This window comes from Oncorhynchus kisutch, linkage group LG18 (genome assembly GCF_002021735.2).
Source record: "Oncorhynchus kisutch isolate 150728-3 linkage group LG18, Okis_V2, whole genome shotgun sequence".
NCBI classification, from domain to species: domain Eukaryota; kingdom Metazoa; phylum Chordata; class Actinopteri; order Salmoniformes; family Salmonidae; genus Oncorhynchus; species Oncorhynchus kisutch.
The window spans coordinates 20,182,295-20,198,799 of NC_034191.2; the positions used below are offsets into that span (position 1 = coordinate 20,182,295).

General features: G+C 41.8%; 1 protein-coding gene across 3 annotated transcripts; it reads right to left on the reverse strand.

Moving 5' to 3' along the window:
* Positions 1 to 11,780: 11,780 nt before the first annotated feature.
* On the reverse strand, positions 11,781 to 16,289 carry LOC109909254 (glutamine amidotransferase-like class 1 domain-containing protein 3A, mitochondrial). Of its 3 annotated transcripts, none has more exons than XM_020508315.2 (5): positions 16,163 to 16,289; positions 13,251 to 13,369; positions 12,741 to 12,912; positions 12,353 to 12,554; positions 11,781 to 12,261 (listed from the first exon to the last, which is right to left on the reverse strand). In XM_020508315.2, exons 2-5 carry the CDS (start codon positions 13,356 to 13,358, stop codon positions 12,069 to 12,071), a joined length of 675 nt encoding a protein of 224 aa, XP_020363904.1. In that variant the 5' UTR covers positions 13,359 to 13,369; positions 16,163 to 16,289; the 3' UTR covers positions 11,781 to 12,068. The 3 variants fall into 3 exon arrangements, with proteins under 3 accessions (XP_020363904.1, XP_020363905.1, XP_031651913.1); XM_020508316.2 differs by having other exon boundaries at positions 13,251 to 13,363; positions 16,163 to 16,286; XM_031796053.1 differs by lacking the exon at positions 16,163 to 16,289 and adding an exon at positions 15,987 to 16,099.
* Between the last annotated feature and the right edge of the window lie 216 nt (positions 16,290 to 16,505).

Sequence of the window (16,505 nt, forward strand, 5' to 3'; positions counted from 1 at the left end):
TGATGCTCTTTTGTTTGTGCAAAACAATAGCCATTTTTAAGAAAAATATATGCATCACTTTAATAGTAAATATCCTATTCGTTATATAGTGATTTCGGGAGGTATTCAGACACCTTGACTTTTTCCACATTTTGTTATGTTACAACCTTATTCTAAAATGGATTAAATCCCCCCCTCTAAATCTACACACAATACCACATAATGACAAAGCAAAAACATTTTTATTTTACAATTTTGGCAAATGTCTTAAAAATGTTCAACTGAAATATCACATTTACATACATATTCAGACCCTTTACTCAGTACTTTGTTGAAGCACCTTTGGCAGTGATTACAGCTGGAGTCTTCTTGGGTATGATGCTACAAGCTTGGCACACCTGTATTTGGGGAGTTTCTCCCATTCTTCTCTGCAGATCCTCTCAAGCTCTGTCAGGTTGGATGGGGAGCTTCGCTGCACAGCTATTTTCAGGTCTCTCCAGAGATGTTCGATCGGGTTCAAGTCCGGGCTCTGGCTGGGCCACTCAAGGACATTCAGAGACTTGTCCCGAAGCCACTCCTGTGTTGTCTTGGCTGTGTGCTTAGGGGCATTGTCCTGTTGGAAGGTGGACCTTGGCCCCAGTCTGAGGTCCTGAGGGCTCTGGAGCAGGTTTTCATCAAAGATCTCTCGTGTACTTTGCTCCGTTCATCTTTCCCTCAAACCTGACTAGTCTCCCAGTCCTTGCCGCTGAAAAACATCCCACAGCATGATGTTGCCACCACCATGCTTCACCGTAGGGAGGTGCCAGGTTTCCTCCAGATGTGACACCTGGCGTCAGGCCAAAGAGTTCAATCTTGGTTTCATCAGACCAGAGAATCTTGTTTTCTTGTTTCTCATGTTCTAAAAGTGTTTAGGTGCCTTTTGGCAAACTCCAAGTGGCCTGTCATGTGCCTTTAACTGAGGAGTGGCTTCCCTCTGGCCACTCTACCATAAAGGCCTGATTGGTGAAATGCTGCAGAGATGGGAGAAACTTCCCAAAGGACAACCATCTCCACAGAGGAACTCTGGAACTCATTCAGAATGACCATCGGGTTCTCCCTGACCAAGGCCCTTCTCCCCCAATTGCTCAGTTTGATGGTCTTCGTGGTTCCAAACTTCTTCCATTTAAGAATGATGGAGGCCACTGTGTTCTTGGGGGCCTTCAATGCTGCAGAAATGTTTTGGTACCCTTCCCCAGATCTGTGCCCTGACACAATCCTGTCTCGGGGGCTCTATGGGCAATTCCTTTGACCTCATGGCTTGGCTTTTGCTTTGACATGCACTGTCAACTCTGGGACATTATATAGACAGGTGGGTGCCTTTACAAATCATGTCCAATCAATTGAATTGATTGGTGGACTCATCTCAAGGATGATCAATGGAAACAGGATGCACCTGATCTCAATTGCAAGTCTCATAGCAAAAGGTCTGAATACTCGGGTATTTCTGTCTTATTTTAATGCATTTGTTACAATTTCTTACAGTTTTTGCTTTGGCATTATAGGGTATTGTGCATAGATTGATGAGAAAAAACTCCCAATTTAATAGATTTTTAATAAGTCTGTAATGTAACAAAATGTTGAAAAGTAAAGAAGTCTGAATACTTTCCTAATGCAATGTAATTATTTTGGGCTGATTTTGTGGTATGGGCCTATCGTTTTAAGATATTACATTGAAATATGTTTAGACCAATAGAATTATAAACTTTCCACAGGGATATCAGAACATTTAACTTGGCATGCTTTTTATTATTGAGAACTTATTGAAGCAAGAACGATCCGTTCAGTTCATCAGAGTGTTGGGTAATCGATGGACCGTAATAATAAAACTGTATTTTTTCTTAAGAAACAGTGTGAGACAACACTTGGCTCCTGTGTTGAAGAAGTTGCCAAGAAGTGTCCAAAAAACACCCCATGTAATAGACATTAGGTGGAAACAGATTGTGTAAATGTGGTCAAATCTGCCTCTTTTAGAGCCACTGAACTGGTCTGGGAATATATGCTCTCTTGATTGTAGTGTGGGACACATTCACCATTGTAATCCCAGCATCTAAGTAATATCTGCTCTTCACTCCTTTAGGAACTCTGCTCCTGCTGTTGTGCGTGGTTTCTTTTGAGGTACCCAACGCCAAGACCAGACCAATCGACTTTGTGTGCAACGCACACGCCAGGAGAAACATGAACAACGTGAAGGACCTGGAGGTTGCCATGGTGAGAGACAGAAACTTGGCAATCACACAGAAATCCACACATTGTATCTATCTTATCTGTTTTATGTACACTGAACAAAAATATAAATGCAACAATTTCAAAGATTTGACTGAATTACAGTTGATACTTAAATGAATTTGGTCCTTATGTATGGATTTCACCTTACTGGGATGTTACGAATCCCTTTTGGCCCGACAGTCTAGGGGGGGATGGTAATGAGACCCGTAACATATCTCATGCAAATTGTGACAAAGTAAAAGTGTGAACGAAATAACCACGACAACAGATATCTACCGTCAAACTCCAGGTTTATTTATAAACACACGGTAATGGGGGGGGGGAGCAGGAAAAGGGGCTGAGCTGGACCCAAGGAAAGAAACAATAAATATACAAAAACACCCCTAAGCTAGACTAGCCTACTTTAACAGCTAACTAACCAAAAACACAGTGGGTGGTCCACCCAGTTCTAACTAGTGTATTTAACAAAGTTCACCTACGGGTAGTATATGCCCATGGGCGACTTGTCTTGGTTTCCCCTTTTCCCACCAGCAACAAACAAACACCATAACCAAAAACAATACTCACAGGTGATGACAAAGTGCTATAGAGGTGCTCAAACAAAAGCGAGGTTAAGACACAAAGCGAGAGTGAAACACAGAGACCTACAGACATGGCATTTACAGAGAGATTGAGCTCTAGAGCAAACAAATGATGGGGTTTTTAAACCATGGGGAAGGAACTGTGATAGGGTAGGAAATAGGAGGAGGTGTGTCTTCTGATTGATGATTGATTGTTGACTGATTGGGGAGTGATGATTTTCACCTGTGAGGGGAGAAGGAGAGAAATACTGGTGTTGTACACACAGGATACACACACACACACACAGGATAACTGTATCCGTAACATGGGAATACAGATATGCATCTGTTGGTCACAGATACTTCACCCTGAAGAAGGCACAGTGATGTCGAAACGTTGGTGTTTATTTATCTGATAAATTACTGGGAGGTTATACATATGGAGTGTTCGACTCTCTTTGTTTTAATAGGTCACAGATACATTACCTTAAAAAAAATGGGCCTTACAATGGGCCTCAGGATCTCGTCACAGTATTTTTGTGCATTCAAATTGACATCGATAAAATGCAATTGTGTTCGTTGTCCATAGCTTATGCCTGCACAACCATAACCCCACGTCCACCATGGGACACTCTGTTCACAGTGTTGACATCAGCAAACCACAAGCCCACACGACACCATACACATGGTCTGTAGTTGTGAGTCCGGTTGGACTTACTGTCACAAAACGTTGGAGGCGGCTTATGGTAGAGAAATTAACATTCAATTATCTGTCAATAGCTCTGGTGGACATTCTTGTAGTCAGCATTCCAATTGCATGCTCCCTAAAAAATTGAGACATCTGTGGCCTTGTGTTGTGTGACAAAACTGCACATTTTAGTGACCTTTTATTGTCCCCAGTACAAGGTGCACCTGCATAATGATCATGCTGTTTAATCAGCTTCTTGATATGCCACACCTGTCAGGTGGGTGTATTATCTTGGTGGAGAAATACTCACTAAAAATGGAAACAAGCTTTTTGTGAGTATGGAAGATTTCTGGGATCTTTTATTTCAGCTCATGAAACATGGAACCAACACTTTACTTCACATTATATTTTTGTAAATATGTTTCTTTAATCCATCCAGGTTGACTGTAGTGGTTCAGACCAACTCCCCTCCTCCCTTCAGATACCCTGTGTCAGGATTCTAAAGGCATCCTGGGATCACAAATCTGTAAGCGTTTCTCTCTATAACACTTACATCTACAGTATAACGCTCTATAACACAAAGTCAAAGTTGCAATTTGATTGTGTGTTTCTCTGTGTGTGTCTGTGTGTGTGTGTGTGTGTGTGTGTGTGTATCCTTAGCTACAGCAGAAGCGTGCTGAGGTGAGAGGGGCCTTGGGAGTGTTGTTGGACGGTGTAGGGAGAGTGAGGAAAGAGACCAAACTCAGCTGTCAGTCATCTTTGCTGGAGAGACTTGAGCATGGAATCACAAACTACCTGCACATAGTCACCAAACTGGACATCAAGGTGAGATGACACATGCACGCACACACCCACTTTAATTCTTTCCAGCCCTCTCTTTCTCTCTTCCCTCAATCACTTGACTGTGTGTCTGTTGGTCCACAGGGTGACTTGACAGATCCAGACCCAGGCTGTCCCAGCCAGCAGAGCCGGAGTCTGACCCAGGTGCTGCAGCTGTACGGCAGGCTGCTCCGGGGGAAGCTGGAGTGGCTCTCACTGGACCTCAGAGACATCTGTCTGGACCAGAGATGATAACCTGGGATTTCTTCTATCCCTCTCCAGTATTATCAACGCTGAACTGGATGAGGTAGAATTCCCTAGTAGAGGCTGTCTGTACTACATGGCAGTGTTTTGCTGCCACCTGTATTTATTAATGGAGTTACATTACCCTCTTCTGGTCATATACAGTATGACATGGTGTTGTACCTGTTGAGGAGTAGTTGGGATCTGAGAAGGCTACAAAGTGCCTGCTTTTGATAGTAGCCATATCAGAGAGAGAAAGACCAAGACCAAAGAGACTGGACCTATGCTCTTATTAGATAAGACAATTCTAAAGACTTTTGCCCTGACTTTAAAGTGCCTCTGTGCCAAATTGGAAGAAGACTATCAACAGTATTTTCAAATGGGAATATCAACAGAGTAAAGGTAGCTGAATATGCATGGATTTTCCCAGCTATGTCAGGAGGGAAAGAAACATCCACGGTGGATGTATAGTTGGTTAAAATGGATTACTGCACTGGTTGGAAGAATGGAAGAAGAATATAAATCAAAGGCATACTTTTGAAAAATGACTATTTTGGAAAAAGTTGAGCCAGATGTCAATGAAAATGTCAAGAGGGAGAAAGAGTATGTTGAATTCTACATGTAGCCTCTCTGTGTATATGATTGATATTAAAGTGTCCCTGTCAAAAAAAAACATTTTGGACTATGTCATATCATTGCTTTAAATTACCCGAACAGCACCAGAACATCAAGATTAAATGTATTTTGAATCTTGTTCCAGTAATAAGGTGCATTAAAACTAAAAAGCAGATTTACCTAGCTCGTGGAGACCCGAGGAACCTCAAGAGTTAACCAATCCTGTGAACGGGTTAGGCAACTCGGGTGTCTATACTTCAACAGCAAGGTTAGGCAAGACAGAAGTTTATGAAGTAGGCCCTTGTAAACAAAAAGGGAGCAATGTAGAAATCTACAGGTCTACAAAGTCCAGACAACCTTTAGATACAGGATGCAGTGATGACTATCAAAACTGTTACAGGTAACAAAACAAAGAGCACTATGGTAGATGGCATCTAAAGGTTTAAGAGTAGTAACAGCTGCACTTTGATAAATAATATCGCCATAATCAAGAACAGAAAAATTATGACTGAATAATCTGCTTCCTACTGCTTAGTCAGGCATGATCTGTTTCTATAGAAAAAGATAACTTTAAATCCTAGCTTCTTAACCAGCTCAACAAATCAAATCACATTTTATTTGTCACATGCGCCGACTACAACCGGTGTAGACCTTACAGTGAAATGCTTACTTACAAGCCCTTAACCAACAATGCAGTTAAGAAAAATACCTAAAAAAGTAAGAAATAAAAGTAACAAGTAATTAAAGAGCAGCAGTAAAATAACAATAGCGAGGCCATACGGTACAGAGTGAATGTGCGAGGCACCGGTTAGTCGAGGTAATTGAGGTAATATGTACATGTAGGTAGAGTTACTAAAGTGACTATGCATAGATAACAGAGAGTAGCAGAAGCGTTAAAGATGGGGGGGAGGGGGGGGGCAATACATATAGTCTGGGTAGCCATTTGATTAGATGTTCAGCAGTCTTATGGCTTGGGGGTAAAAGCTGTTTAAAAGCCTCTTGGACCTAGACTTGGCGCTCCGGTACCGCTTCCCGTGCGGTTGCAGAGTGAACAGTCTATGACTAGGATGGCTGTAGTCTTTGACAATTTATAGGGCCTTCCTCTGACACCTGGTATAGAGGTCCTGGATGGCAGGAAGCTTGGCCCCAGTGATGTACTGGGCCGTACGGACTACTCTCTGTAGTGCATTGCGGTCAGAAGCCGAGCAGTTGCCATACCAGGCAGTGATGCAACCCGTCAGGATGCTCTCAATAGTGCAGCTGTAGATCCTTTTGAAGATCTGAGGACCCATGCCAAATCTTTTCAGTCTCCTGAGGGGGAGACTGAAACCTCGAGACTTCCCTAGATATCATGCACCAGCTGTTGTCTACAAATATAGGTAGACCGCCACCCCGTCTTACCAGAAGCTGCTGTTCTGTCCTGCCGACGCAGTGTATAACCCTCCAGCTGTATGTTATTCATTTCGTTGTTCAGCCACGACTTGGTGAAACATAAGATATCACAGTTTTTAATGTCCCGTTGGTAGGATATCTATCTATGTTTTTTAAACGTCAAATACATACCAATCCATGTGCGTAAGAATTTATATATGGGAACACGTTTGATTGGAGCACCATCTAATGAGAGACATGTAGTTCATCTGAAACATTCTTATGAGAGTTTAAAAACAACATGTATTTCATTTTGCCTGTATTAAGCACACATTTTAAATCAGCAAGGGATTCCTGCATAGCTATCAAATCTAACTGTAGTTCTGACACAGCCAGATCAACAGTCGGGTTAATAGCATACAGTTGAAGTCAAGTTTACATACACTTAGGTTGGAGTCATTAAAACTCGTTTTTCAATCACTCTACACATTTCTTGTTAACAAACTATAGTTCTGGCAAGTTGGTTAGGACATCTACTTTGTGCATGACACAAGTCATTTTTCCAACAATTGTTTATACAGATTATTTCACTGTATCACAATTCCAGTGCTTCAGAAGTTTACATACACTACGTTAACTGTGCCTAAAACAGCTTGGAAAATTCCAGAAAATTATGTCATGGCTTTAGAAGCTTCTTAACATCATTTGAGTCAATTGGTGGTTGTTCCTGTTGATGTATTTCAAGGCCTACCTTCAAACTCAGTGCCTCTTGGCTTGACATAATGGGAAAATCTAAATAAATCAGCCAAGACCTCAGAAAAAAAATGGTAGACCTCCACAAGTCTGGTTCTTCCTTGGGAGCAATTTCTAAACACCTGAAGGTACCACGTTCATCTATACGCAAGTATAAACACCATGGGACCACGCAGCCGTCTTACCGCTCAGAAAGGAGACCCGTTCTGTTTCCTAGAGATTAACGTACTTTGGTGCGAAAGTGCAAATCAATCCCAGAACAACAGCAATGGACCTTGTGAAGATGTTGGAGGAAACGGGAACAAAAGTATCTTTTTCCACAGTTAAACAAGTCCTATATCGACATAACCTGAAAGGCCGCTCAGCAAGAAACGAGACACTACTCCAAACCGCCATAAAAAAGCCAGACTACGGTTTGCAACTGCACATGGCGACAAAGATCATACGCTTTGGAGAAATGTCCACTGGTCTGCTGAAACAAAAAGAGAACTGTTTGGCCATGAGGAAAAAGGGGGAGGCTTGCAACCCGAAGAACAACAGCATCATGGCAGCATCATGTTGTGGGGGTGCTTTGCTGCAGGAGGGGCTGGTGCACTTCACAAAATAGAGGGCATCACGAGGAGAGAAAATTATGTGGATATATTGAAGCAACATCTCAAGACATCAGTCAAGAAGTTAAAGCTTGGTCGCAAATGGGTCATCCAAATGGACAATGACCCCAAGCATACTTCCAAAGTTGTGGCAAAATGGCTTAAGGACAACAAAGCCAATGTATTGGAGTGGCCATCACAAAGCCCTGACCTCAATCCTATAGAAAAATTTGTGGGCAGAACTGAAAAAGCATGTGCGAGCAAGGAGGCCAACAAACCTGACTCAGTTACACCAGCTCTGCCAGGAGGAATGGGCTAAAATTCACCCAACTTATTGTGGGAAGCTTGTGGAAAGCTACCCGAAACGTTTGACCCAAGATAAACAATTTAAAGGCAATGCTACCAAATACTAATTGAGTGTATGTAAACTTCTGACCCACTGGGAATGTGATGAAAGAAATAAAAGCTGAAATAAATCATTCTCTCTACTATTATTCTGACATTTCACATTCTTAAAATAAAGTGGTGATCCTAACTGACCTAAGACAGGGAATTTTTACTAGGATTAAATGTCAAGAATTGTTCAAATCTGAGTTTAAATGTATTTGGCTCAGGTGTATGTAAACTTCAGACTTCAATTGTACATAATAGTATCATCCGCATATAGATGAAGTTTTTAATTTTTAACAGACTGACCAATAGTGTTTATTTAAATAGTGAAGAGAACAGGTCCCAAAATTGACCCCGGTTGTACACATTTATGTACATCAAGAAATGCAGACTTAACCCCATCAATCACGATGGTCAGAGTTCGGTCACTAAGAAAATCATTAAACCATGAACAGGTGTCAAAGCTCAGGCTTATCGAGGACAATTTATTCAATAAAATAGCATGATCAACAGTTTTAAAAGCTTTTGACAGGTCCATTTAATTTGTGTATTTAAATGATTGCCTAGATAATTAACAACTAATGTGGTTGCTGTAATAGTGCTATGCCCAGGCCTAAACCCTAATGGTTAACATTCAAAAGACATTTCTCAGATTAAAAAAAGAGCAAAGTTGTACATTTACTAGGGTTATTAAGCCAACATTGATGGGCATTCCACACTTAAGCAGACCGGGATCCAATTGGTCAGCCCCTTTGGATTTCTTGTTGTCTATTGCTAGCAAAGCATTCAAGACTTATTTTTCTGTAAATAGCCTGAAAGAAAAGTTGACTATCAATTGTCTGATAATTTAGCATCCAACCCAATATCATTGTGAATTGTGTTAGAAGTTATTTCAAAGAGAAAGCCAGTTGAAATAAAATGGTGATTAAATGCATCAATGATTACATGTTTTTTCTGTAATGAGGCCAGTGTCTGAATGAATTTGTTGTGGCAGGTAGGAGGAAGTAGAACCCTTCAGGGATTTGACAGTTTTCCAGAATTTAGCGGGGTTCCCATTACAATCCAAAATAGCGGTTACATACAAACTTCTGATTTGTCTTACACAATGATTCCTCAGTTGCTTAAAAGCTTGACTGTCCGGGCCTAAGCCTGTGTTCTTGGCCTTGACCCAAGGATCATATATTTTATGAATGACTTCTGATAATTTCAGGCAAACGATCTAACCTTAACCCATATTTATTATCCACAATAGTATTGAAGACATCTGAAAAAAGCCTCAATGCTAATATCAGGTTTAGGGATAGTTTAAAAACAATCAAGGTCAGTAAAATAAAGATCATGTAAAAAAAGCCTGTTCACTGACGTTTTGAAAGTTTATTTTAGTGTTGACACAGGCTTACATTTTTGTATTCTCACATCTAACACAAACTGGGCAATGGTCACTAATATATTGGGTGGAGACACCAATAGAAACATATTTCTCTGGTGTATTCACTAGAATAAGATCAATGAGAGTCAACTTTGAAGGGTCTTTACACGTCTTTTAGATTGTTTGAAGCCTACATTTCCCAATCATAATTTAGGTCACCCAGGATAATAACTTCTGATTTAGTAAGAGAAGACAACTGGTTAACTCCTCAAATGCACGAAGATTAGCCAAAAGTTATGGATACATTTTCCACAGACAAAGGCTTAAAGATAGTTCCCATTTTTTTGACAAGGGACATGGATTTTAGTACAGACAGATAATTTTTTTTAAATAAAAATGGCCACTCCACCTCTACCCTGAACACATACCCTTCAATATTGTCCAAAATGTCAGACATCCAAATTTCAGTCAATACCAGAATGTACAAATTTGTATATCCCAGATCTTTATGTAATTCAATTTAGGAAATAAGCTACTAATGTTCAGATGCAGCAACCCAAGTGCTTTAAGATTTCTTGCCTTTTCCTGCAGTCAAATGTCCTAGTGGCTTCATGAGTGGAACGTTATTAATGGCTGGGTTTCCCTTTGTAGTCTGTAATAGTTTGCAAGCCCCGTCACATCCGACGAGTGTCAGAGCCAGTGTAGTAGGATTCAGGTTGTATACTCATTGCCATTGGATGAATCCCAGAACATATTCCAGTCCTGTAGCGTGGCATCCGCATCATCTGACCACTTCCGTATTGAGCAAGTCACTGGTAATTGCGGCTTTAGTTTTAGCTTGTAAGCAGGAATCAGGAGGATATAATTATGCTCAGATTTGCCAAATGTAGGGCAAGGGAAAGCTTTGGAAGCATCTGTGTGTGGAGTAAAGGTGGTCAAGTTCTATCCTCTGGTTGCACATGGGACAGGCTGGTAGAAATGAGGTCAAACATATTTATGTTTGCCTGCATTAAAGTCCCTGGACACTAGGAGTGCCGACTCTCAATGAGGATTTTCTTGTTTGCTTACGGCCTTATACAGCTTGTTGAGTGTTGACTTAGTGCCAGCATCGCTTTGTGGTTGTAAATAGACTGCTATGGAAAATATAGATGAGAACTCTTGGTAGATCGTGTGGTCTACAGCTTATGAGGTACTCTACCTCGGGTGAGCAATACCTCGAGACTTCCTTAATAAAATGAGACATCGCGCACCAGCTGTTGACAAAATAGACACTCCACCACACCTAGTCTTACCAGATGTGGATGTTCTGTCCTCCCGATGCACGGAAAACCCAGCCAACTATATAGTGTCGTCGTTCAGCCACGACTCGGTGAAACATAAGATCGTTTTGAGTTAATGTCCCGTTTGTAGGATAGTATCAAATGGAGATCATCCAGTTTATTTTCCAGTGATTGCATGCTGGCCAATAGAATAGACGGTAGAGGCGGGTTACACACTTGCCGACAAATTCAAGGCATTCTGATCTCCGACCGCTAGAGTTACATCTTTTCTTCACGCGATTGACAAGGATTTGGGACTGGTCTGAGATGCAGTATATCCTTTGCGTTAGATTCAAAGAAAAACATCTGTCTAGTTTGAGGTGAAGTAGCTGTTCTGATAACCAGAAGCCATTTTCAGTCATAGAGACGTTAGCAACAACTACAAAATTACAAACAATGCGAAAAACAAAATCACACCAAAAGGTGGTTTGAAACTTGTCTTGAAATAGCCGATTCCAGTGGACGCAAAATATCCCCATCACAAAGATCCACCACCATATTTTACAGTAGGTATGGGGTTCTTTTCTGCTCATGCATCCTTATTTCAACGCCAAACCCACCACCGGTGTGCATATAATTTGACCATAGCATGAGTTTCAACCCAAGTGCCATTTATCAAACGGCAGTTTAAATTAGTTGGATGACGTGAAAATAGAGCTCTTTGGCCACACACACCAGTGGAAGTTGGGCATCGAAATAAGGATGCACAAGCATCGCTGCTGAACCCCTAATAATAATAATAAAACACCAACAAATACAAATTGGATTTCACTCAGCGGCGCTGCTTGAACCCCTAATGATAAGTAATTCATTCCAGAATTGATTATTTTACATCACTTTTATTACAATTTTGATCACAGTACATATGGTGCAACAGAAACATGTAGCTTCTGATGTCTGTTTCAGCTTTTTAAACAATCCTGTAAGTGACACTGTAGTAAAATCATATCAGGATGGTCTCCTGGAAAACAAACATGATTCTAAGAGAGTCCTAAATGACATCTTATACAGTGCACTTCTTTTGATCAGGGCCCATAAGCACCACAACAAGGGAATAGGGTGCCATTTGGGACAAAGACAAAATCAGCATTCTGATTCCCAGACTTTCTAGGCCAGTTTGAGCAGCTCTGTAATCATGACACCCACCCCATCAAAAACCTCATGTATTGGAGCGTTACACATGAAGGCAGAGGTGGTGACCAGCTTGTTCTTTACGTCGACGTGCACCTCCCCCACATTCTTATTCACGTGTTTACAGCCCAGCTCAGTCATGGTGGTTGCCGTCTGGGCATAGGGCCATCTAGTGGTGGGAGGGAGAAGAGCAGCAGGGGCTAAAAACACATACCTCTTACATTCCAACAGAGACATACTGTACACACACAGTAACCCACCTCTCACACTCGCTGTCCTGTCCCACAGTGATCTCACATCCCGGCAGGGCCCTAGCAGCTAGGACAGGGGAGATGCAGCACATAGCCAGGGGCTTGCCTACTCCGTGGAACCCCTTAATCAGCTTCTCTACCTGGGGCTGAACTGTGTACTCCTTCCCCTTCACAGCCCAGTCAGACAGGTTCTTGGCCACACCAAAACCACCTACAGGACACAACAGTTGGGTTGAGCACAGTAGAGAGCAGTGGAAACCAGCCCTGGTCCTGGAAAGGTAAAGGGTGAGTAAGGGTTGTATGCTGATGATAATGGAAGAATGATAGTAACGGAGATATATAATGGAGTGATAGAGGTACATAATGATGAAGGTATAAATTAAGGAGTAATGCTTACCTGGGATGACGAGGGCGTCGAAAGCGGTAATGTCCAGTTTGGTAAGGTCTGACACATCACCGCGGGCGATACGAGCGCTCTCCTGCAGGACGTTGCGTTTCTCCGCCGTGGGTTTCCCCTCGCAGTGGTTCACCACATGCATCTGATCCACGTCAGGGGCAAACATCTGGACCTGAGGTGATGAGGGTTTAGACTGTCAATACTGTACATCTACAGTACAGGCCAGAAGGAGTGTCATAGTAGTGTCCATGCTAATGAGACTGGATCCTGCATTCCCATAGACAAGCACTCAGGGGGAGACTACGATCAGAAGTACAGCAGTAAAAGGAACAGTCAGAGGCATATTGATTGACAACATGCACGTCAATGCCAACTCTACACCACTTTCTAGACTAGAGGATGTCCGAAGTTGTCACAGGAATCTAACTATAGATTGGGCTTCTACAGTCAGAAGGTTAGCATGAGAAGCTTGAGTTTGAACTACCTATAGAAACGTTAAAGAGTCCTTACCTTAGCTCCAGCCCTGCTGAGGTGGACCAGCACAGCAGACGCCTCGTGGATCTCTGTCCCATCGTAGACCCCACACCCTGACAGAACTATGGCTATGCACTTTACCATGACTCCTGCAACTGACAGACAAGAATTACAGTATGGAGACAGTGATGCACAACAAGCAGTTAGATTAAACTGAATACTAGATTGTACCCGTCACAAAACACCTATCGTTTTCTCATCAATACACATCACATGGCATGTCGGGTAGTGCGTCAGGTAAGGTACACAAGTGTCCCCAAATGGCACCCTATTCCCAATATAGTGCACTGCTTTTGACCAGAGCTCTGGTTTAACGGAGTGCACTACATAGGAAATCGGGTGCAATTTGGGACAACGAAGATCGGTGAGCATGACGTGAGAATGACTTCCCAGCAGCAGAATCTAACATTTAAAGGCCTGAGGCCTCATTTATCAACAGAGTAAATTGCTTACTAAATTCTGGCATACGTGGAGATTCTAGGATTTGCATGCGCAACAAATTGGGATTTAGCAAACTGTCGTACACGATACACACGTCCATATTGAGAGGCTACAACCCGCCTTAAATTCTCTCCAGTCACCTTTTATGGTAGCAAAAACACACTAATATTGCTGTATGATTTGGAGATGTTGGAACAGGGCCAGGATCATTTCTAAAATAAAGCGCAATGGCATTATCCCATTTCTGTAGGGGTGTGGGCAGAATGCTTTAACCTATAGTGAGTGCCAAATGAGAAACACTGGCCTCCTGAGTATCACCACATCAGTCTCTAAAGGACTGTGTCCAGGCAACACACCAATGCCTCTAATCAACAACACCTGGTACAGGTAGAGAGCCAGGTGTGGAGGGAGGGTGGAAAAGTACAGAATCCCCAGAGACGTGATAAGCATCGGGTCACTGATCATTCTAAAGCACGGTTCAGATAACCTAATTCTCCTAACCTGCTGCATAAATTAAGGATTAGCTCAAATTTTCCATATGACTCGAACATATCTAGTTACAACCAGGTCTGCCTTTAAAACAGTCTTGGTTTCCACTAATGCGATGTTGCTAACGCAGCACGCTAAAAGAAACGGAACCCCTGAGCTGTGTTCGAATACTCATACCATTTGTGACGTGATTGAGTATATAGTATGCTTATTAGTCATAGTATGGGTATAGTTAGTATGCCAAAAGTTCCCGGATGTCGTAGTAAATTCGCCAAAATATTAAGTATACATGCAGAGGACACTATTTCAGTACTTTAGGGCCCGTAATGCAATTCTTAATAAGTAAATGGACGTGGCTTCACGTAGTTTTCAGATTTGAAGAAAATATGCAGCGGACGTATAAAGAGCGAATACAAATGTAGTGCTTTAACGAATGCTCAACATTTTCATAAATTTGTCAATGTCATAAAGTAAGGAATTTTAAAATTAAGTTACCTTACACGGTGTTGGCTGATAAGGACAGCATAGCTAACAAATTACTAACCACATAGCATAGCTTTACAATAGTACCGGTAATTGTATGTTGTTAGCTAGCCACCTAACGTTAGTTGGCTACTTATATATCAAACGTGCCAGTATATTAACTGTAGGCTAACTAACTACCCATCGTCTATTGATTCATTCTTAGTTTAGCTAAATAGTGTAGTCGTTTTGCGTTCCCAATCGACATTCAGGGGCTTTCGTAAATTCGCTCTGGCTATCTAATGTTACTCCGATTTCAGAGCACACTCCTATAAACGCAGAATAATTACATTTACGAGCGCTCAACACCAGTTGAATATGGGCGGTGTCAGCAAACAAAACGTAATTAAATTGTTGCCAGCAACAGTTGCAGTCACCAACGGACAACATGAGAACTGCCTAAACAGCTCTGCTAGGGCGAGTAAAATGGTCTGTGGTCTCATGCGTGTTTGGAAGTAGCTAGCCAACGTTAGATTGGGTGCTTGAGTCCGGTTATATACAAACACTCTAATCAACCCTACTCCTCGGCCGGAGCGTCCAGGGTGCGCCACCAGAGCCAAACGCTCTGAATTTACAAACAGACAGACTGGCAAATACCTAATTTAGTAAACTCAACTGAAAGGATACTGTTCGTTTACAGTATCCTAAAATGAACTAATAGTATATACTCATTAAGTATGCCGTATACAGTATGTTAGTATGGGTATTCTAACAGCTCTGGTCAGTTTAAACCCGAGTGGCTGAATGCACCATCTGGGATTAGCATAGAGGTGGAAAATGGTGTTTCATAAGGAAAGTACGCATACCCACCCCCTCTGCATTAAATAAAGGTAATGAGAAAATCGAAGCCTTTCGGTACGAGCCGGTCCACAAGGGATACTAATGTATTGACCGCGCCTTACAAAGCGTTTGGATGGTAAAAATTACACGACTCAATATCGCCTTCTGCCGGCCTTTAGGTTAAACGTTACGAAAACAAAGTTGCCACTGTTGTAGTCAGGTGCCGTAGCAAACGAGAATCATGAAATACATGCACCAGAAACAGACCACATAGCAGCAAGCTAGCCTAACTGCTAGCCAAGATAAGAATGTTCTTAACTTCCTTGCCAAGTTAAATTAAAAAGGTTACACACACGTTTTTTTTACTGCAGCAAAAATAATACCCGGAACACAGAAAGCCACTGTTATTTTGGTAAAAAGTAGCCTAACCCTATCCGCAATTATTTAGCTAATTAACATGTGGCATTTGACTAACGTTACCTCAAACAGCAGAGATGAGTCTTAAAACTGCCTAAAACGGTATCGGTTGTTAGATGTGAACCAGTCATCACATATCCACAGCTATTGTGTTACATTAAACTCTAAATACAACATTAATGCTAAACTGTTTACTTAGGCTACATAAATGCAGTATTGATCGACAACGTTATTCTCACCTTGTTACAATAGTAGGTCTTCCTATTCACTCCGAACGCTACCGTGTTAATATCCTCCTTCTGTGGCCCCTCCCATGGAGGCGGGGACGGGAGACCAGTGAGCTCTTGAAGGCAGCATTGAGTGATGCTGGGAGGGGAAAGGGGAAACTTACTTGCCTTTACTGCCCTCTCTGTTGGCTCTTTTTCTGTCAGAATCAGACACTGGATGGATGGTGTCAGTGTGCCAATATTGATGAAGACACTGTATACTGAACAAAAATACAAACGTAATATGTAAAGTGTTGGTCCCATTTTTCATGAGCTGAAATAAAATATCCCAGAAATATTCCATATGCAACAAAAA